Source organism: Diadema antillarum, unplaced genomic scaffold, assembly GCF_040938485.1.
Source record: "Diadema antillarum isolate AM-2024a unplaced genomic scaffold, OU_Dant_1.0 scf00000025, whole genome shotgun sequence".
Classification (NCBI taxonomy): Eukaryota; Metazoa; Echinodermata; class Echinoidea; order Diadematoida; family Diadematidae; genus Diadema; species Diadema antillarum.
This window is the reverse complement of record NW_027270914.1, coordinates 62170-86745: the sequence shown is the minus strand read 5'-3', so window position 1 is coordinate 86745 and position 24576 is coordinate 62170. Positions and strand designations below refer to the sequence as shown.

Here is a 24576-nt window from a genome sequence, read left to right as displayed (position 1 = left end):
GAGTCGGGCTCGGCATGGACGGATATCACTCACCTTCTTAGCGAGAGGAGTTTAGACGCGATTCAAGACAACAAGAATAATTTACTAAAACATGATTCATATGCTGTCTCAGTTAACAATTCATTATGTAATAATAAAGCTAGGATTATTACTATTAGTCACTAAAAAAATATCAACGGATAATTTGGATAACACCTTGCCCAACACGAATGACTTTACCACAATAGAGAATTACATCCATCGATTAATTCCTCGTGGTTTGATATTGCAAGAAGCTTCTTTTTATTTCAATCACAAAACCGCACCTGTTCACTTAGTAAGTACAGGCATGTCATGAAATACATACTTAATTTAAAGTATTTATATCTTTTACATTATGATTCCATCTACCAGCTAATGATTCGCTCTCCTCAGTTTCAGCTACATTATGCTCGTTATGGCTTGATTTAAAACATGATTAACTTCTGCATTTTATCTAGTATTATTTCTGTATTTTATTTAGTAACAATTATATGACCTTTTTGTTTGTTTTAATCGGTTCCCCCAGTTATATATGGTCTAAAAAATTTCTGTATTTCATAGTTCCCCTAATCTGATTTATCACGGGACCTGCTGCTTACAGGCTTGCTTTTACGCAGGCCCCATCATATTTCTCGCATTATGACCACAGCTCAACTCTCATGTATACAGACCTTGTGTTTATACCAAGATAATTTCATTTTTTGTATCATTTTCATATTGTATAATTATACTTTTTGTGATATTTGTGAGAAATATGAACATATATTTAAATTGAAATTGAAGTTGAAATCAAACCTAGAGAGGATCAACTAAGATACCAACGTCATGCACATGTTTTGTTTTGTTTTTGCCTTCAGCAGGATCAATAGTTTGATGTCTACAGTCCATTACATTTCACATTTCAATCTGAAAGTGGCTGTCTGATCACGACTTGGAATCGTCATTTTAGGATCAAAAGTCAAAACACTCAAAAAAAGCAAAATTTTTCTTATTATTCTCTTTATTTTTCTTGACCTTTAATCGCAAAAATCTCCATTTGGCAAATATGGACTTATCGGTTTTTGCAAACAAACTCTTCATAAGTCCATAATTGCCAAATGGAGATATTTGCGATTAAAGGTAAGGAAAAATAAAGAGGAATAAAAAGAAAATATTTGTTTCTTTTGACCATAACTTCAAAAATGTACCTTTATATGTAGGGACCAATATGTCATTTAAAAGGTATTATTTTGTAGGCCCTACTTTATGACCGAGACCGTACTTCAAAATCTTTAAAAATGGACTTGCAGGTTTGCTTGTACGATTGTAATATGAGTCATGTGACCTTCAATACAGTATAACAACTCAAAATCGACATTTGCCGTTTCGTCTTGAGCAAAGCCAAGATGCCATCATTCATTGCTAAAATTCTCTGTAGACAATCTTTATTCTAGATGTAGGTTCGGGTAAACATTCAAATGAAGTGATTTCTTGTCGACTAATCAAATTTTGTTGAAGTAATTGGATACTAGTAGACAGTGAGCTCTTACAAAACTTACACGCTTTTTTAGACTGAGCGAAAGTAATGTTGTGAATAAGAAAGGTGTAAATTAGGTCTAGATATGACGACTACTCACCTCGCTTACAAGCCTTGTGTCGAAAGATGGCGCAGAATCACTAGTTTCAAGTTACTTTATGCTACTCAGCTGTGGTGTGAATCTTGATGTGCGTGCGTCTGCGTGTGTGCGTGTACTCTGTGTGTGTGATTCGATAGCACTATATCCGATGAAGACTTACCGCGCACTCGTTCCGACTCCCCGGATTCATTTTCTGAGTTGACATTGAATCATCTAAGCGAGTGGAAAGAGTTTTGTTCAAGAAGAAGTAGGCAAAATGGTGAAGCCAACGGTATTCTCCGTTGACCAGGATCCCAAAAAGAACAAACAAGCTGACGTGCATCTGATAACTGTGAAAGAGGTAAGATCGAGAGTTCATATTCAATATATCAACTTTTTGTGTTTAACAATCGATACTTCCTATGTCTGACATTTACATCGTTAATATATCACTGCTTGATATGATGTGTGTGTGTGTGTGTGTGTGCGTTTATGGCTGCGTGCGAATGTGTGTGTGTGTATGCGTCATAATACTGTCATGTCATGCGCATTCTGCCATGATGTAAAAGGCTGAGAGGATAAGCTTTAATGATTTTTCTTACCAATTAAGAATGACTGCGATTAAGCGTAATACAGGGAGCGCAGCATCTGCAGATCAGCAGATTGTGATCTTTAAAGCATTATTTACCATTTGTAGATGAAACAAAAACCCAGCTTTAGTGCTTCAAAATAATTCTAAAATGTGGGTTAGGGATAGAAACAAACAATGTACTAATTTTAATTATGTCAAGCAATGTTAAGTTTTGTTAAATATACATATGTTAAATAGTTATAATGAATTTGTTTCTAGACTAGTTACCGTCTACAGTTATGATTTAATAAGAACAATAGTGATATTTCCTTATATTTCAGGCTTTATTCTGAAATCTTTATATGGTAGAATGTTTAGTGATACAACTGACCTACACGAATATAATAACTCGAACACTTTCTTAAATCACCGCTCTCAATGGTAAACAATACCTTTAAAGAATCACCGAAATCTTGTCATTGACATTACAAAAGTGAGCCTTCTTCGGCACCAATAACACTACTTGTACATCAAACAAGAATAAAAGAAACATACTCCTAAAAATTCCTTCAGAAATGTCATATAATTTGACAATTGTACTTTAAAATGTTATTGAATACTCACCATTCATGAGGATGTACAAAAAGTCCACAAGATCAACTTTTTTTTTGGGGGGGGGGGGGGGATTGCACTAATCCAGTGAAACGCTTTAAAGTTTTTAAGTAATTTATTGGTTATTGTTGTTTAACTTTTTCGCATGTGATATACGTGCAGTTGTTAATATAGTGATAGTTTGTGTTATAAGATTTCAAATCAAATATTTTCCTTGAGATAGTGTTGACTTCGGAAGGTGAGCACTTTAACCCATTGCCCTAGGTTCCATAATTGAATGCAGTATTGGTATTAGTCATATCACTATAATGAGACAATGCTTAATATACCACCATATTATTATGAAGAACTAACGATTATCTCATGGATTATACCCCTGGATGTTTTGCTTTTAAATATCTATATCTATCATATATATATAAACATGTTGCGAATTCACGTATTGGCTCCAATTTACGTATTGGCCCCCGTATCATATATATATATATATATATATTAAGAGAGAGAGAGAGAGAGAGAGAGAGAGAGAGAGAGAGACCTACCTGGTACTTATCAAAGCCATACACATGTATGCTTGTGCCACCATTGATATATTCATTTCGTGCTATAACATAAAATCTGATCTAATGCGGTTTTCTGGGACATTCGAACCTACGATTAGGATCGTCTGAAGAAAGCTTCATCTGGATAAAGCCACGCCCTTTTCGACCTTCCATGTTCACTTTGGAGATTTGGCCCCCTTACCAGACGGCCGTCAATGATTTTCAGAGTGTATAAAATCCAAATTTAAAAAGAAAAAAGATATTGGGGACTATAAGTGCTAACATAACAGGAACAGCAGAACTTAAAAATGTTATTGCTTTTAATGCCATTCGAATTAAGTCAAAGCATAACTATGCAGTGTTAAACTGCTAACAAGGTAATCATTTTTAAAGAAATTCCACTAAACCCAATGATTCTTACTATGAAAATAATGACAGTAGCAATAATGACGACCATTAAGAAACTAAAGGATTTACACAAACAATAACAGTCCTTGTCATACTAATCATAATCATTAAAGAAAAAACAATACTTGAAAGGACTGGGTAGTTAATGAAAGCTTGATCACTGCTAATACCAAGGGATTACTGGAGATTACATTACGTCAAGACTTAATGCCTTTGACAGGTGACAGATTGATAATTCTAACAGTACTAGCTCTTCTTCATTAACTTGTTCACGACATTCAGAGAACTTTTGTCTTGGCGTTGAATGGAGGAAATGAACAATGTATTAAAACGTTTCAGAAAAAAAAAGAAATATATTCTAAGTCGTTGTTGAATGTCCTATAGATTAAGTCATAAAAGGATAACATTCGCACATCGCCATTGTGGTTGGTTGTACAAAGTCAGCGTGGTATCATTACAAGGACTTGCAATGCGTAGAACGAAGGCAAGCAAAGCCTTTAAACCTCGAGAGAAGTGTTTTCAAAATGCCATAACGGTGTCTGTGTCCTGTGAGTGTACCATAACATGTTATTCATTGTGTATGGTCACTTGTGACTTTCTTATCCCCTTCTTTGCTTGGGGCAACTGTTTGGGAAAGCGACAATTTTAAAGGATTTTGTGGCCTTTACAGGGATCTCCAGCAAACATGAGATATATAATCTTGTCTCAAGGTTCGGAAGGCGTTGTCATTTGTTTTCTGTTTTTTTGCTGCGGGCATCTTACACTGTACTTAAGAAACTGAATCTAATACGTTGAGATGAGAGTTGAAAGCAGGCTAAACATCAATTACCCAATATACATATTATACACCCACAGCAGGTTCAGGCTCAGGTTTATTCACACTTCCTTAAAAAAATCAGCATATAACAGAAACAAACAACATTACAAACATAAAAGGCTATGTAAAAGCATTATAGTATTACAGCAACATTTATGAGATATGCGAGAAAGCAAAACAAAAAAAAAATGGATAGTGTTAGAAGACCAGCAGGTAGAAGGCACAGCCTCATATTTAAGCCTGTCTCTGAAAAATAGATACATACACAAGCCCATACTTCTTGCATGAAAAAAAAACAAACAACAACAACAAACATACAAACTGATGTATGTTTACCTAATGCGAACACCTGTTACGGCTCATCAGTTAAGTCTTTGATTGTTGGTGTTATTGTTGTTTACGTAATCCGTCGATCGACATGATAAGGCATGATAATATCGATTGTTTGAAGGATCGTTCGTGAGCTCCCTCCAGTCCCTGGCAGAGCATCATGGGAAGGAGAGTCAGAAAATTGCTTGAGGTTTAGACAGCTCTCACTGCTTACTTTTGAGGAAAATATTTGTAAACATGTATTTTGAAGTCGATATGTAAGACGAGATAGACTTATTGTCTATTTTCCCCTCAGTCTGTATGGAAGAAGGCCCCCCCCCCCCTCCCCGAAAGAGCAATGGCAACTTCATTGAATTAAATTAAGACAGTAAGAAAAAAGTAATATCGAATGTTATGACGTCAAAGACCCAGCAACACTTGAAAGGACTTGAAAATTACAAGCATTTGATGCTGTTATTTGTTTTGCTTTGATTCCGTTGGGTTTGGGTTTGGCTTTGGTTTGATTTGGATTGGTATACAAGAAGTTTTATCTGTTTCGGTTTGGTTTGATTTAGTTTGGTATGGTTTGGTAAGCATTATTTTTGATGTGGCTTTGCTTTGGTTTGGATTGGTATGGTTGGGTTTGACTTGATTTAGTTTGGTTTGGTTTTGTTTGGTTTGGTATGGTTTGCTTTAGTATGGTTTGATTTGGTTTGGTTTGGTTTGGTTTTTGGTTTGGTTTTGCTCGATTTGGTTTAGCTTAAATGGTTATCTGTGCTTTGTGTTATCTTGTTTGACATTTATTTTGGGTTATTTTTCTGCAGCTTATGTGAATATAGTCAATTTTAGATTGTGGTGCACTACGACTGTGTTATGTAACCAATTAGTATCGTCAAATCAGGTCTTTTGAACCACGTAAGAATGAAGGAACGAAGGTAAATGTAATTATAAGGATTGCATGAGCTAACGTGCACGATTCGACAATCAAAACAAGTTAGAATGGCTTCCGATCAGGTGCTATCACGCTACAGTTCGTTATAACGTGAAGAGGACGGGAAACATTAATTAAGATTTCAGTCGAGTGTGGATGGAACATTGGAGATAAGGACATACAAGAGGGCCAAGAGAGGAGGAAAAAAAAAGGAGAGATTAATGTTAGCACTATAATAGGCTTCGATCTAAGAGAATTCATGTGAGGAAATTACTGTTTAAACATTTCTGTGCCAGGGACATTAGACAGTGTATTCACGACGTTACTAATAGATTCCTATATAAGCGGCCGGTTTCCAGTGCCAATCTGCACTCAGAAGTTAAACTTCATGTAAGGACCTGTTCCAAAGCACTCTGCCAATTGAGTATTGCGGATTTAACTTTGGCAGCGATGGGGGAAAAAGAATATGAATGAAATTACACCATTAAAAGTACAGTGTATACAGCAGGTCAATCCGTTCCATACGGGAACCTGTTGGGCTGTGTATTAAGTCTATGGGAATTTCAGAAATCAGTACGAAACGGGTTAATGTAATGATGTGGGTTGGAGAATGAGTCAAACACGTCCCGCCTTTTGTTCGTTCTTATTCTCTACAGTAAAGGGTCTGTGGTAGCATTCTGCGGTAGGAACACGAACCTGGGAAAACGAAGAATACAACAAACAGGAGAAAAAAATAGGCCAATGTAGTCAATTAAGACAAAAACAAAAACAAAAACAAAAACGTCTCATAGTTTCGCATTTTTTTTTAATCTTATACTGAGCGTGCTCAAATTGACTTTCTTATAGCAGACATTCTCAGCAGAATTCCCACAATCTTAGCTCTGAATAATGATTACCTTTTCTCCTACTGTCCTAATTGTAAGCTTTACAGGTTTGCAAGAGATTTGAACCTTTGCTAAACAGGGTAAAAACAATGAAGTTCATGCAATGAAATACTTTGTTAAAGTATGTATATGACAAATCAATGAAATTTAAAGTATAAGGTCATTATCAAAATAGAGAAATAAATCTTTTAATGATATTGTACTCACGATTGCACTCTTGCATAACAAGAAATATCTGTTTTTACATTCTATCTAAATGATCACATGTTTTAATTAGTTTCTTTTTAGCAGATTAAATCTCAAACTATTGAAATATTTATAAGATTAGAGGTAAATGGTTTTATATCATGTTCGTAAGAAAGACGTCTGCACTCAAGTATTCAATTCATTTCAGTGGAAGGCTTCGGTCTGACGGCATTGTGTTTATCCTCCTTACCACGCGGCAGATGACCCTGTCATTTACGTCATAATAGATGATTCATAGTAACAATGTTCACGGAGAGGAAGTTGGCTTATGTATCACTTCCGGGTGACGAGGTATAATGATTGCAAAGGGGGCAAGTATTCATCGGACGGAGTTAAATGAATCAACTCAAATAAATAATCTGTATGTTCGTCCAATTCATAGACTTGAATAATTATAAGAGTGTATACTCCTTTTTCTTCTTTCTTTCTCTCTCTCTCTCTCTCTCTTTGCCCTCCCTCTGTATTTCTCATTATTCTCTATCCCTCTCCCCTCTCCTCTATCTCTTTCTCTCTCTCTCTCTCTATACATATATAATTATACATGCATATCTATTTATTTATATATAATGTATATATTGTAGATATGTGTGTGTGCTTGTAAAAACAAACAAAGGAAGAAAAGATTGCATTGTTACCATCCAACAATATCTAATCGTGCCTCATGTTTATAAACAATCAAGTATGCATACATTTTTAAATAATCATTACTTTAAATAATTTACCATGCAGACTTTGTTTTTCCTGTCTCAAGAATTCGCCGATTGAGATTGTGTTTCACATTTATTGTGTAATTAAATGCAGCGTAGGCCCGATATGATCTTTTGACAACGTTGGAATGAGTAAAGTACATATGAAGCAGCGTGGAAGTTTTCTAGCATTCATTTAGTAAAAGCTAAATCTTATTCAATGATCATTAAGCTTAAAATTTGCTTACATAAGTAGAAACAGGTATGTATTAATTACATGTATGTCTGTACTACTATAAAATCTTAAGGCCAGACGTAGCATATTATGCTACAAGTCTTGTCTTGATTGGTTTCTTGACGATTCGTCTTTAAATACACAATATCCTTATTCAATGATTTGTATTGAAATTTCTAAGATATTACTCAGTTATTGACTGTATGAAATAGGTCACTAATCAATGTCAAAATGATTTCTTGTAGTATGATATTTCCATGTGAAAATTCATTGCCGCAGACACATTTCTACAGATTATAATTCTATTATTTTTTCGGTGAACCATTGCATCATATATGTTCCCCTATTACTTTTTTATTACCAACAAAATAGAGAAAAAAAAATCTTTAGACTGTAATAAACTGCCTGTATGTAGTCCCCCCATGGAGAGTTCAAGCGTATCTAAACTTTTGCCCTTTCAGACTAACATTTAAATGCTTCCCGAAACCACGTGACAAAACTCGGTTTGACAGCTGGTTCAACTACTTCAGGGTGTCCCTACAATCCCACAATCCCATCTACATCCGGTTGATCTTAGAGACGAATATCACATTTTGGGCAAACTTCTGATGAGGACATGTTGAGAGTTAGAATAAAAAGAAGGCTATAGTGACAAAAGAAAAACTCCGTAATCTGCATGCTTCTACGTGGTGAGAATATATACAGTGGAAACAAAAAATTCACAAACACAGATTCGTGATAATGGTAATAATCATTATTAGAATGACAGTTATGATAACAGTGATAATGGTAATGATTACAATGGCATATGGTATTGATATTAAGTTTATTTTTACTACTATTACTATTCTACTATACTATTAAAGCTATTAAATGATGATACGATTATGATATTGATAATGTTAATAATATTACTACGACTAATGATAGTAACAGTAGTTGTTATAATTACGATGTATGTTTTGATTAGCTCATCTATAAGTTTATATAACTATAAATGCACTGTACATTAGTACTGCACTTATAAACAAAATAATTTATAAATTGTCCATAAAAGTAAATTGCGTGTACAGTCATTTGATAGTAATGATAATACATATTATGATATAAAGCGCATAATAAACACCTGCTTCTCTGTACGCTGTACAATTAAAGCGCAAACTATAAACAAACAAATGACTAATCAGTATAACAGTCAACAGAATAGATACATTAATTAACAAAAAGGGTAATTAATGTTTATTTTACTCAAGTAAAACGGAAAAGGTAGGATTTAAGAATGGCTTTGACTGGATTTGGAATTCATCAGATGTGTTTGGTAACAAAATAAATTCTACAAACCAAATTGCTTGCTCACAAAAGCTCTTCACATGACCAAAATGAAAAAGGAAAGCTTGTATGTTTTTTGCGCGACATTGTGTTTTTGAATTGCTTCTTCTTCTTCTTCTTCTTTTATACTTTCTTATATATATATATATATATATATATATATATATATATATATGTGTGTGTGTGTGTGTGTGTGTCTGCTAATCTGAGCAGGTCTTTAATAAGATTCATCAAAAATTCAAGTACAATATGATGAAAAATTTAGGATTTTCGACAATGAAATATTAGCAAGCCCATAGGCATTTATTTGAATGTATTGTTTACCATTGGGAGCAGTGATTTAAAAAGCAAGAAGAAAATGTTCAAGATATCACATTGTTGATGCATATGTGTAGGTCTATTGTGTCCCTAAACATCCTACCATGTAAAGATTTTGCTATAAAGCCTAAAATATAAGAGGATATCACTATTTTTCTCACTGTAGACGGCGTTTTTCCAGAAACATTCGAAGAGTTTGTTCGCAAAACCAGCACGATAAGTCCATATTTGCCAAATGGAGGTATTTGCGATTAAAGGTCAAGAAAAATAAAGACAATAATAAGAAAATTTTTGCTTCTTTTGACCATAACTTCAAAAATGTACCCTTATATGTAATGACCAATATATCATTTAAAAGGTATCATTTTGTACTTTATGACAGAGACCGTACTTCAAAATCTTCAAAAATGGACTTATCGGTTTTTGCGAACAAACTCTTCATTTTATTATAACTATCGTTCATTTTGTACATTAACGATACGAAACATAAATTATATTGATTCAATTTTTTTACATTGTTTCTATCGCTAATTCCCGTTTTCGAATTATTTTGAATCACTAAAGCTGGGTTTTTGTTAAATTTGCAAATAGTAAATAATGCCTTTATTTAGCCGTTCAGACGGACCTACCAAACTAATAACTCATAGTGGGTTTCTGACGTACTTGACATCTTTCCGTCCCTTTTTATTAGGTATATCCGCTCGTCTTGTATACAACTACGTGTTTCTGTATTCGTGTTTTACCACTTATCAGAGGTTCCGAAAGATCGAGGAATTCATCACAATAGGAATTTCCTTTCATTTTATACACTATGTTTAATGGAATATGGACAGACACGATAGACTCATTGATTTTTGTCTTCCTATAACCATTCACTCTTCCAGACTACATGTTTTCGTATAAAAAGCAAGCGAAGGCATTCTGGAATTCTTGACACTCTGTCTTGTCAAGATGTACAGATTATTTTTAGGCTAGGATACTTAAAAAATATTTTCAGCAAATAATTCAATATCTGCTTGCTACGAGCTCACATGTCCGAAAACGTGTCTGTCAGATGTTGAGCACAGCTCGGAAAAGTAACCAAAGATCCTATAGGCTACCTCATTATTTTCTGTAGTAGCTGTGCTACTGAGCATATAGCGTATGCGGAATCATTCTAGATGTCCGAGGCTTTACTGTTGCTTCCCGGGATTATATGATTATTTCTTTTCCATAGTCTAAGCTGTTTCCCCTTATCACTACAGACCGTCCATAATTCACAATGTGTAGGTCAACTGCGGTCGATCAGTGTTAAGACTTGCTGGATACAACAGTGCACAATGCTAGTTGCTCTCATCGCATGCAACAGACAGACACACAGACACACATACACAAACACACTCATACATGTGTATTTCAATACAATGCGTGAGCTATAATATGCAGTGTAAATATGATATGCCTGAAAGTGTTGAGTATTAGTACGAGTTCATTGTACAGTTCACGAAAATTAAAGGAGACCTCCGGATATTATTTTCAGACTTTTACGTAATTATGAGCAACTATAAATACATGTATGAGTGCAGAGTTTCAGAATTTGTAGTGATTGGGATGAGGAATAGAGTGTTTTAGCAATTTATAACAAATCACAATGAACAAAGACGATAACATGGTAGCCTCACAACAAGAATGCAGAAGTGGGGCTCAAGGAAGCAGAACAAAAGAAGAAGGCATACATAAATTCTACACCGGTGAACTTGTTAAGCACGTGGTATTACATTGCTACATTTCTGAAATGTGTGAGGCTCCTATGTCATCATCTTTGTTCAGTGTAATTTGTTTTGGGGGTTTTCAGAGTATTGATTTCTCTGCTCAAGGACCACAGTAAATTCCACAAATCTTTACATGGGGCTGTTGATTTATGTACTACAGGATGTGAAATTATGAAAATCGTCTGGTATGCCCCTTTAAGAGCTCTCTGCTAGGGTGCGTTTCAAAATTTGATTGTAATAGGCGCCTGCAAAAAGACAAACGATACTTGGTATCGATCGCATACTGCGTCTCTCGTCTAATGTCTCAGAGTGTATGATATCGATAATGTGTGAATAAAGAGAGCAATATCGTCACTATGGAAGTCACGTAACACATAGTCGCCCTCATTCTGATATTCACATTACACTGTTTCTGTAACATGACGACAAACCAAAGGTTGTTTACTCGAATACAGTACATGTTACATTACAAGTCACATGTATACTCGGGCAAGTGTCTATGGGAAATGCGTGATACGAAATCAAACCGTCATCAACGGGTTATAAGCACTGCTTGAAGATATGAAACGTGAAATGGTTTTTCAAGCTTTCCTACAGGTACAATCTTTAGAAATACAATTAGAAAGACAAGATAATGCTCATAATCTAAAATGAAAATAATTATGATAATAATAGCAAAAACAAATGGAAGTTTCTGTACTGGTTTCTCTTATCTGAAAATTTCCATTCATCTTTCGTAGGAGCTCCCTTTATCACATCTTTTTCATTTCACACATACAACTAGTTTGTTTTCTTCTATATAATTTGTTTATTATGAATTGTTCCTTACTTGTTTTATCTTCCATTCTTACTTCTTTTTAGCGATTTCAGCACTTATGTGGATATAGCACTACATAACCATGATGATGATGATGCTAATGATTACTATTATTATCGTTTTTACTGTTCTTATCATCATCGTTATTATCAACATGTTTAAAAAATGATATGCCATTAACAACCAAAGGAAATTTGATTCTTTCTTTAACAGTGTTTAAAGGTGTTATTGATAATGATCATAATAATGAATAATGATATGATAATGACACCAATGTTAACAGGTGTTTGATGGAGGCTCTTGTGATTCTTATTACCAAGATGCCGTATTGACATACCATAACAAGCAAAGGGAGTGGATAGGGGTAGATAGGCTGCTGAATGGGTACACAAGAAGCTCTATGTCGTCCTTGAACTTAATCTTAGACCATCGGGAGCACTGTCACTGTCACTGTGCACGGATAGGTGGAAAGTGTCGGAATTTCCGGCCAGAATACACCCAGTCGGCCATGCCTTGCAGGTGGCTACTTTGGGTCCACTTTTGGTCGGCTGCTTGAGGTAGATAAGACACAAAACCTTGAAATGTTACCAAGTTTGACTTAAGTCAGCTAAAGAGAGGGGGCTGTTGTTGGGGGGGGGGGGAAGAGAAAAAGAGAGGATATGTGTAGAGTCTTCGTTCATAATCAATTTAGTTTTGTTTTTCTCCAGCGAGGTGCGAGGGTTTGCTATATCCATTCTTTACAAAGAGAGGAAATCTTTCGCACGAACAACTTGTATGTTTGTTATCAGATACAATTTCTTTGTGTAATGGAAGAACATCTTTTTAATTTGGAAGAAACGGAATATTTTACGGATAATGAATCGGGTAAGGAGCTAGGGCTATTAGGAAGCTTTGGTATGTACTTTTTTTTCGTCCGAAAAATAGTTATATAGATACAGTGATGACAATAAGGACGTTCAATGTATTGATTCAAGATTCAAGATTCAAGATTCAACTTTATTTCCACTTCCATCAAATAAACAAAGAAATTATGTACATTGCATATGTACAGGATAATTGTAATACTTACAGAACATAATTTGACAAGGTACACATGAAAATGAGAAGTAGATGCGATTACATCTTTGTTAATAAAGCGTATAATACAAGTCAACTAAGGATGAGGATGGAAGTGGAGGGTCCCACTAAGAGACAGAGCTTGTACGATATGGGACCCTCAGAAAATACATAAGACAGCAATATAAACCAAAATAAACGAACCGATGTCAACTGACATCAAGATGATTGGGAAGAGAAAAAGAAAGAAAAGGAAAAAAAAGAGAGAAAAAAAAAGAAAAAAAGGGGAGAAAGGGGGAAAAAACTACAGCACGTGCCATCGTGGACGCAAGCAATCTGGATTCCATAATGTAAAATAAGTGATGAAATACAAGCTGGATTGAATGTAATGCAAAACATTTTTGCAAAACATTAATGCAAAACAAAATGTAATGCAAAACATGATTGAAATCATGATGACGATAGCAATTCATTGACATCATCATTGTATAACGGTAACCAATATTATCATCCACGATCTCACTATTATCATTGGTACAGTCATTTATTTTTTTTTTATCCATGTACTAAGTGAACCTAATCACAGTGACCCACTGCCTCTGTATTCTCTTACTTCTTGATCAAGGAGGACATCGAGGCAGATCAGCGAAGCGGACGGAGAATCGAACCCGTGACCTCTTGTCTAGGCATTGCTAAGGGTCCACAGGATCATTCTGAGCCACTTTCTACCACACAAATTTGTTTGCGGGCATATCTAATAAATCGACTAGGTTTGCTGAATCCTGTGGGATTGTACGGAGGAGAGAATTCGGGAGGCTCATGGGTAAAGGAGAAAGCTGATGCGGGGACTGAGTCTTAGAAAGAGGAGATCTTCAGAGAAAGAAAGATCAGGTCAGGAAATAAGGGATAGAGAAGTTGGCTTTGAGTAGAGAGAAGGAAAGGGCATGGGGTTACATGTATTATGGACGAGAGAGGGTAAGGGAGAGTACTGACGGGGTGGGGTGGGGTGGGGTAGGGGAGGGGTAGGTCGGAAAAGAAGGCAGAGTTATCCGGGAAAGCAGGGAATAGAAAATTGCGTTGTATCAGACGAGAGATAGATGCAGTGCATGGCATGCGTTGTAGAGGGTCTATTCATCTCTACCACAAGATAGAAAGAGAGAGAGAGAGAGGGGGGGGGGGGGGGGGAGGGAAGGGGGTGTAAGAGTCTGAAAGAAACTCGCTGCTCTCAGGGAATTTAAAAAACAATGAAAACCTACATAGCCTACACAGATGAGAAGAATCCGGAAATTTCATCTGTGAAGTGATTGCACGGACGTATTACATATTTCATGTCTTGGGGCAGGTTTCTCTTTTCACCAATTGAAAAAAAAAAATGCGTGTCTTTTCATACCTGCATCGATGCCAAAGCAAAGCTCCAGTTCTCAACAATTGTTTTTTGTTGTTTGTTTTTAAATGAAAATTATTCGTTATCTCTTCATCTTTCATGATATATTTATACCATGTTTTCTTTTCGACCGTGTCGTAGATTGATTCATTTACGTTTTTGCAAAATGATTATGTGTCGAGTTGACTTCACAAGGCGAGTGCTGTTGTGTTCGGGCCTCCCGTCCGGGTCAATTCGATCCAGGGCAGTCCGATCACAGAGACCTATTGTCATGATATCGTGTGTCCACCACCTGTTGTCTGCTCTGTGTCGTCACAATGCGATGACTGCAAGGCTGTCGGCTCTATTGTATAATGGATTAGGCAAGGATACACAGCGTTTGACATAGATAAATACATTGAAATACATTACAATACAGTACAATTCAATTCAATACAATACAATACAATACAATAGTACGATACTGTGCATCTACACACTTGTATTGAAAGGTGACGTTCTACTAGAGCATTCGTTACTTGTTTCTACAAGCCTCTTAGTTGCAGTGCAAATTGTCAACATTGATTTTAAGTACTTTGTTTACGATTGACGAGAAGTCTAAAACTAAAGACACAAATGGATGAACACAAAATACTCTTTTGGTATAGACCTCCTATTCGTGTGCACATTTGATTCGTTATCGATAAATAATGGGCAAGTGTGGACAAAGGGTGTAATGGCAGTCTCCAACAATTTGTTTTTCATGTTTAAATTCTCATTCAACTCACTGCCTCTGAATTTCACAAATCAACAAAGAGTTTACAAAGTCAAAATCACACTTGGTCCTCGAGTAAAAGAGATGAATTCACTGCAAGTCAAGATGGGAAAAGTTTAAAAATTTACCCCAAACTGTCCATAGGTTTTCTAGTGCGGAGTTATAGATCGAATCCTTGAATATTGTCATTACATTTTACTGTTAATAAAACATGATGTTTTCTTTCGGTCATGTCAGGTAAGAAAGGTAAGGTTTTATAATTGTTTTATCAGTCCCGCCCCACCCCAACCCCCCCCCCCCCCAAAAAAAAAAAATAGATAAATCGATTTTTCAGATAAACGCCAAATCCGTTGCAGTTTACTTATTTACCTTGAGTTCATGACATTGGCGTTGGACTGGACACCATTATAAGAGAATACTACCATAGATATGATCATCATGATGATTCTAAGCTGACAATATACTATAACTTCCATTTTCATTACTTTTTTTTATTGTTTCCCTTAAACTTTCTGCAAAGACGTTAGGCCCTACTTATTTACCTGATGCCTGAAAAGAAACAGACAGACAGGTGGAAAAACAAAGTCTTTGTGCTAGGTATAATACGTATCTAATCATTCAGATTCCTGAATGCCTGCGTTAGTATTTAGCTTTCTGTTTGTAGGTGCCGACTGATTACTAGCTACTCTGATGATCGGGAACAAAACGAAAGTAATGGTAATAATGGTTATAACAATGTCGTTTTCAATGTCTTTTTTTATTTTTGTTTTCTACAAACGATATCAAGGGATAACATAAGCGTCAAAATAATGGTGTATTTTTGCAACATTGTAACATAGTAACAATGACTATATTACTTCAAAAAATCAAGTGATAACGATCATGCCAAGAGCAAAAAAGAAAAAAAAAACACACGAAGAATATGATATGACGACGGCAGTATACTGCAAACCGAGCGTGGTGTATCCTGACAAACGACCTGGTGGCGAGACTCAACACTGCTGAATATATAACCCATATAAGACTATACAGGAAGCAGTTTGGTTGTTATATTTCCGTTGCTACTAGCAACCAGATTATGCAACATTATTTATAGTACTTTAACCTGATGTTCTCGTCATTTGCGCTATGACGCATTTTTTGTGTATCTCGCTAAATGCTTCAATGTTGTGTCAAAACAACCCCGAAATTATAATCAGAATCTAGTATGTATTCCTTTTCATGTGTTTAGTTAATCTTTTTTTCTATCTTTGGGTCAAAAAGAAAAAAAAGTCTTGGCTTCATGCGCTCAATCACGCTTTCATTTCCATCGTATCATCTTGTATCTTTTTCTCATACTTTGTTTTTAACCACGCATATTTTCAATATTGGGATAGTGATAATGAATATTAGGAGAACTCCTACAAAATGATTACGATATCTTACAACCGAAGTGGTGCTATTTCATACGACTCGCAAAGCAAATGCTCATTACACACGATATCCTGGGATACAACGCAAGAAAAAAGGGGGAAAATAAAGATTTCGTCATTGTAATAATGTCATAGTACGCATGGAAACCACCAAGAGAAACAAAGTGAAGAGTTTGTTTGCAAAAACCGATAAGTCCATATTTCCCAAATGGAGATATTTGCGATTAAAGGTCAAGAAAAATAAAGAGAATAATAAGAAATGTTTTGCTTCTTTTGACCATAACTTCAAAAATATACCTTTATACGTAGTGACCAATATATCATTTAAAAGGTACTATTTTGTACTTTATGACAGAGACCACACTTCAAAATCTTCAAAAATGGACTTATCGGTTTTTGCGAACAAACTCTTCAAGTGTTATTTCCCTGCTCTATACATTACTGTCTACAGCAGGAGAATTAGGTTAAGAGCGACGCAGTTGTTCAGAAGATCACGATTTACAGATCAAAGATAACCACATGACCAGCTGAAAGACATAAGAACGTCCTTTCGTCCTTGTTGGTTAGTTTCATTTCTCGTGTTCTTACTTTCATCGAATGCGTTTGCACTCGATTTAAAGAGCATTGCCCCGAATTCTCTTAACCTTTGATGGTCTACGGCTTGTTAACGATTCAAATTTGAAGTGAAAGACGTACACACAGATCACACACACACACACACACACAAACACACACTCACACACACACACAAACATACACACAGACAAACACACGCACACACACACACACACACACACAAACACAAATCCTGTTTGCATGCCCTACAATTCACAAACATGCGAGTAGCTCAGTAGCGTACGTAACCTGCTTTAATTACATAAATTGAAAATGTATACGTTTACAACAAACTTTGCCATTAACGACGAGACGAGAATACTTGTCCCAGGCCTGCCCGACATGAAAATGTCTGAATGTATTTCAAATTAAATTAAATAGTATTGATCATATTCAGTGTTTAGGCAGACTTTAATTGCACACTTCTTTATCAAGATATCGGGATAATTATGGCCTCTCTGGTTATACTGAACTATAATGGGTGATGTCATAAAGTGATAAAGGCACTTTATGCAGAAGAACAAGCTTTGCAAACAACATCGAAATTTTTGATAAGAGCTCATCATTATGAAGTCTTCATCAGATAGAGAAAGATTTCTCAGTAGGCACATTCTCAAAATTAATCCCTGACTAGCCCCCATTTTGACAGGGACTCACTGTAAAACTTGCCAGATCCCGTTATACGTACACCCTACACCGTGAATGAGTCAGGCTCGTGCACACCGTTCCCCCTCGGTGTCTAACCGAGGTCTTCTTGACAATGTTACCATGGCAACCAAAACAATACTCTTGATCGAGGTACTCGTTGAGTCAGCAAGTCGGGATTTGGCTAATTAGCCTCTCTTTCCTTCGCACTGCCCTGTTTCCCCCTCTTCTGACACCCCTCCTCCCCCCCCCCACTACCTCCCACCATAGCTGTCACCGTCACATTTCACGCGGTTAGCAGTCCTAATTTACTCATTATATGGGCGAGTAGCAGGGAGGCACGCTTATACTAAGCCCATAAGGACAATTCACATTGGCAAGCTTTCACAAAATATCCGCCAAAGAGCCGTTATATCTGTCACTGAAGTCAATAAAGCAAATCCTCTATCTTGTGATGATAGAGTCGCGCCTAAAGTAAATCAATGAATTGCAAGGAAAAAAGGAAAACTATTGTAAGATTTATGTTTCTTCTACCCGTCCAGAACTTCTTCTTCTTCTTCTTCTTCTTCTTCTTCTTCTTCGTCTTCTTCTTCTTTTCACTAAGCAGCTTCTTCTCCCCACTATTGTCATAATTCTGATTACCGGTAATTATTTTTTTATCACAGTTGGAATTATTGTTATTATTAGGACCTAATACAATTTTTTTGCAATTTCATTTTATTTTCTTTTGGTTTTACTTTTTTAGCTCTTCATCATTCATTATGTTACTGTCGTAATCATTATTTCAGTCATTATTTTGAACAAATCATAATCAATTATCGTATAACGAATACTGGCATTATTGGTACAAGTATCAGCAATCGTTATTGTCATGATTCCGATCTTAAGTAGTTTGTGCTACTGTGAAAAATGTACAATGGTAGTACAATTTAGAATTTGAACCAAAATTTGGACAATTTGAATTTTAAAAGTGGATTGCATCTGTCGCAAGACGACATGACTTTGGACAGAGTTGTTAATGACGCCAACATGTTAAACACCATAAATCTGCGCTTTTGCTTTTATTTTTGCTTTTTTTATTGGCACCCTGATCTTTAATTTTTGTCTTCTGGATATGATAATTCGCATAAACTTTATTTCTGCACAGTTCGGCCGGTTTCCGTATAAGATGAGTTGGTTTTGTTCAAAGTCCATCACAGCCCATTTTGATTTGATTTGATTTCTGATTTTTTTTCATACTATATAAGTCAAATACAAAGTCAATTGAACGAACTATGATCACAGTATAATTTGAATCTGACAGTTAAAACAAATAAATTGTTAATTCAAATATCCAATATTTCTTTCTAACACAATGCAAAATGAAAACAATGTCAATTGAACGAACTATTTTTTTAAATCTGACAGTTACAAAAAATAAATGAAGAATTTGTTCGCAAAAACCGATAAGTCCATTTATGAAGATTTTAAAGTATGGTCTCTGTCATAAAGTACAAAATAATACCTTTTAAATGACATATCGGTCATTACATATAAAGGTACATTTTTGGAGTTGTGGTCGACAGAAGCAAAAATTGTCTTATAATTCTCTTTATTTTTCTTGACCTTTAATCGCAAATATCTCCATTTGGCAAATATGGACTTACCGGTTTTTGCGAACAAACTCTTCAAATGACTAATACAAATATCCAATATTTCTGTCTAACACAATGCAAAATGAAAACAAACAGGCAAGATTTTATGCACATATTTATGCAAACATAGGATCCCGTATAATATCTGTCGTTCAAAGACAAGAGTGACCAACTCTGGATGTAACAGAAATACAGGAGACCGTCATCATAAGCAAATGCTTGACGAGGACAATGGCCTCGGAAATTATTGTCTAAACAATCCGACATAGTAAGAATGTAATATTCAAGTCAACACTCACTGACTGGCGATAAAGAGAGAGAGGGGGGGGGGGGGGAAGAATGAGGAAAAAACAAAAAGAAGAAGAAAGAAAAGAGTGAAACGGTGCATTGTGCAGAATGTGAAGTGTCCATAGCTAACAATACGCACATCGTAATCTTCACCTTTGATAATCGTCAGCCTTTAAAGACGGGGAACGAAGTGAAGAAGAGGAAGAAGAAGGAGTAGAGGAAAGAGGGGAAAAAGAATAACAGGAGGATGGAAGAAAGAGAGGGAGAAGGAGCAGGAGAGAGCGAAGCGGAGAAGGAGACAACATTATATGGAGAAGGCAAAGAATAGAGGAAGGAGAAGAACACGAAGAAAAGGGAAGAGGCGAGCTCAACACGATTGCCTTCGGAAAAGAGAACGCTGGATAGCCTACAAAAAAAAATCGTGCTATACAGAAAAACAAAAACAAAAAAGAAACGGAGGAGGAGAAGAGGAAGAAACGATTTTATTTATGTGTTCTTTTTTATTTGATTACCAATTTACTCATTCAAGTATTTATCTATTTATTTATTTATCAATTTATCAATACTTACTTATTGATTAATTTATTTACTCATGTATTTATATAGTTATTTATTTACTTAATGGTTGTCTTGCTTTTGATAACAAGGATTATCGCCTGGAAAAGACAAGAGATTCCTAATTCGAGCCCCACTGGCACCACGTGGAGACCCTCGTACCGTCTACTGTCTGCAATCTGTCTCTGGGATAGAATGACAGGCCTTGTGTCTGTGACAGTCGCATGCAGTTAGGTCAAACCAGGTACAAGTTAATAGGAGAATCACTTGAGGTTGAAAGTGACTTTCGTAAATAGAGTAATATCGAACAGCCCAAACAGTCAATGATTATTATCATCATGCACTAAGAAAGTGACAGAAACAATCTCCCATAATATACAAGCGTACACCATTCACCATAATCATTTCGTGGAAATCTGATAAGCATAATGACGTAAATACATTATTTCGATTCTCCAACTGTTTTGAACATGCAAAAACCAAAAGATACCAAAATGGCATATTCAATTTGACATCTATCGAGAACTGAGTAGGCCCTAAGTCATATCTCCTTAGGAACAATCAACACAGGAAGGTTTTGACAGTCTAGCAAAAATTCATGCGGAAGATTTTATTCATTTTTTTTTTTTTTGGGGGGGGGGTCTGAATCCAACTTTCTATTGAAGGAGTATGCATATCCTATAAGGCATATTTTGAAGACTTATGAGGTTATTAATGAGATGATGAATGAGGTGAGAATGCAAAGCTTTCAGATTCCAAGACATTATTTTCATTTGTGTGCGAATTGAGCAAAACTTTCACAATTTTGAGCGTTTGGTAATGCAGATCTTCACTAAAGTTTGTTGATTTTTTTGTATGTTTTCATTTTTTTTTTGTCGGAGAAGATGGCTGGATAGTTCATCATGAACTGCACTAGCTGGCCCCTGTGGTCTAGTTCTGAGTGTTTGGGCGGACAACGTCACCGGGTTATGTAGGATACTCTCTACGATGCATGAATGAAGTGGGATCATTCATTTTCTGTTTTTTTTTTTTTTTTTTACGTTTGTGGCTCTCTCACAAAGTCAACATAAGCATAGAACGTGATTTTTCTTTCTCTCTTCAAGGATCCCATCTGGCTTACTGTAGCGAGTTCTTGGGAGAAACTCATTGAATTTACCAATACAGACACAATATTGTTGTCTGTGTAATGGACAAAAAATGGGGAAGGACCGAGCGTCACCGACTCTCTTTTAATTCGCCTCAAGTCAGTGAAGAGAATCCACGGAAGCTCCATCGGTTCACATTGTCATGCTATGGGAGGGCAGCAGACACAATTTCGAGTTGATGACAAAAATAAGGATTATGATTCAACTTCACAAGGAAAACGCACACATATGCTCTCTTTCTCTCACACACACACATACACGCACACACACACACACGCACACATACACACACACACACACACATACTACTTTCTGGATTTAATGGCAAATTTCACTGACTCCTTCACGAGCTCATAGAACAACAAACAAAATAATTAAAGCGAGATAAGAGAAATTTAATGAGCAGCATATCTAGTATTAAATCCATAATAATATGTTCGATGCATATCAGTGAATCAACACTCCGATAATGTGTATGTATGTGTATGTGGTTTGGTTCAGCTAATAGTTGGAAAGGGACATACAATGTATTTTGCTTTCACTTGTAATTTATTGTTTGTTTCGTTTTGTGTGTCGCTCTTTCTCCAACAGGTGGCGCCCTATAAGACTGGCTTTGATGACGAAGAACCACTCATCGCAGCCAATTCGCAGGTGTGCACTTTGCAGAGGTGCGCCTGCGCACTGATCATCATCCTGGTCGGCTTAGCCTGTGTAATCGGAGCAGGAATTGGGCTCTACCTTCATCTCAGCGAGCGAAACGAACCAACACTTATCGTGGCAGAAGGTGGACACCCTGTGAGTGATGCTAACACTAGGGGGCGGCATTGAACATACTGTAGCAGCAGCAGAGCCGTATTACTGCTCTGTTTAATAGTTCTCTTTTTGTCGCTGTTGTCGTTATTGTGTTGCCAAATCTATTAAAGGGATAATTGCCATTTGCAGATGAAACAAAAACCGGGTTTTAGTTTTTGGCGGACTAATGCATGTTCGCTTACGTTAGGACCTACATCTAATTTTAAAATGTCTACTTGTATATTCGAAATTGCAGTGATAATCGTAAATGGTCTGTTACCTGCCAAGCGGAATTCATTACAATTGTATGTAATGGATCCATCACTCGATAGTAATAGCACGCTTTATACTTTTGACAATGGAAAAATAAATTGTGCTCGTCAATCCTATTGATTAAAGGACAGGACCTACGAAAAAAAGAGAGAACAATAAGTGACTACTACTATTCTTGCAAATTATGATATTGTATTTAACTTTTATAATTGAATAACCGCCACATCAGATCAGTAAATGAGGGAAAAAATTTCAACTTTGTAGTCATAAATAATCCTGTGCTGATAACAACTTTTCATTTGCCCTTCTTTTGCAGTATGGCAATGACGCCCTCTATCCGCCAGATTTCTACAGGCCTCCGGTTCGAGTCGGTGGCTACTTTGAAAAAGAGATGCCTGACTTTCACCACGGCTCCAGGAATCATTTGTTTGAACGATTTCGCCCACGACCGCCCTTCCCTGGTAGATATCCCAACATCCGAATCGGTGTAGATGCACCCCCACCACCACCTGTACCCGATCACCGCCCCCATTTCCCCGGCAATCACCCCCCTCCATACGCTCCTGGACCCCCAGCGCCTCCACCCAATGAGGGCGCTTTCGCTCATGACGCCGTAGAGCCACCCTTTGGTCATGACGCCATCGAACCACCCTTTGTCCACGACGCCATAGAGCCACCGGTGGTGAAGGGGGGTTCCCCGAGAAAGGAGTTACACGAGAGGCCACAGGGGCCCCCGGGCCCCTACGGACCGTACGGGAGGAAACACAAAGAAGGAGGTCCCATGAGGGAACGTGGCCCCGGGCCTCATCCAGACCGTCACCATGGTAGCCGGGAACCAATGCGTGTGAAGGAGCACAGGCCATCCCACCACGGGGACAGAATGCCGTAATAATGTACGAATTGCCACCCCCCCCCCCCCTCCCCGCAATACACTTACAGCTCCTATATTTGATATTAGCTTACAAATGAATAGAGATTATAGATTCCTTTCAGGGTTGCCGCATTTTCTGTCAGCTCTGCGATGTGTATCAACCCCACAAACATAAGAAAACATTGGAAAACACAATCGATAATTGTAATGTTCATTGATCTTGACAAGCGGAGCCGAAGTTATACTGCATCACAAATCAAAATTCACCCTTACTTTCATATCCCTGAACATGTATTTTCATTTTTAAAACTTGTGTTCCTAAAAATTGGCAAAAACTAATTCATGAAAAAAAAAAGAAAATTAGTATTTTCATTTTCAAAACTTGTGTTCATAGAAATTGGTAAAAACTAATTCCTGAAAAAAAAAGAAAATTAGCATTTTCCTTTCATTAAAAAAAATGGCAAAAACTAACATTCTTGAAAAAGAAAACGAAAATGAATCCAGGGGACCCGCGTAAACTTAGGACTTTAAGACACGTGCACCGTAGTATACACATATCTCCTATTTATCACAGTAGTTATATTAGCGAATATCAAAGCAAATGAATGTCAATCCGATGCGAGTATTAATCAGGCTCTAGAAATTTGCAGTCAAATGAATCAGCTTTGAATATGATTTTTGCCATCAATCTTCATCTTCAAATTGAGAACATTCGCCACAGTAACTGATAGACAAAGGCACTGGTCAGGTGACTACACAGCCGTGAGCTGAAATCTGTTTTCTACGAAATAAGAAAGTTGTCCAAGTGTTTAACTTTACGCCTCACCTTGTACGTAAGGTCATACATGATGTTCCAGGCTCGTGTAAACGTTCTCGTACCTACTGTAGGGCCCGAATTCACGAAGGTGGTACAATCTTGTCCATGGTTTAAACCATGGACAAAGACCGTTGTTTTTTAATGGGCGCCAATTAAGTGTCGTACGTCCTATTTCGCTACGAAATCAGTCATTTCGTCGACGAATAATCATTTTCTGAATAGGCCATGCGACACTTGGCCCTCCATAAAAAAATAAATAAATA

General features: G+C 36.6%; 1 protein-coding gene across 1 annotated transcript; it reads left to right on the top strand.

The window, feature by feature from the left end:
• Positions 1–1893: 1893 nt before the first annotated feature.
• Positions 1894–23514, top strand: LOC139733840 (uncharacterized). The gene is made up of 3 exons (XM_071644648.1): positions 1894–1977; positions 22152–22355; positions 22942–23514. The coding sequence occupies exons 1-3, from the start codon at positions 1894–1896 to the stop codon at positions 23512–23514; spliced, it is 861 nt and encodes a 286-aa protein (XP_071500749.1).
• Positions 23515–24576: the final 1062 nt, after the last annotated feature.

Excerpts from the sequence above, each read along its gene's own strand:
- LOC139733840 (XM_071644648.1), top strand. The coding sequence starts at position 1,894 with ATGGTGAAGCCAACGGTATTCTCCGTTGACCAGGATCCCAAAAAGAAC. Across the intron at positions 1,978-22,151 it reads ATCTGATAACTGTGAAAGAG|GTGGCGCCCTATAAGACTGG; the intron begins GTAAGATCGAGA and ends TTTCTCCAACAG. Across the intron at positions 22,356-22,941 it reads TGGCAGAAGGTGGACACCCT|TATGGCAATGACGCCCTCTA; the intron begins GTGAGTGATGCT and ends CTTCTTTTGCAG.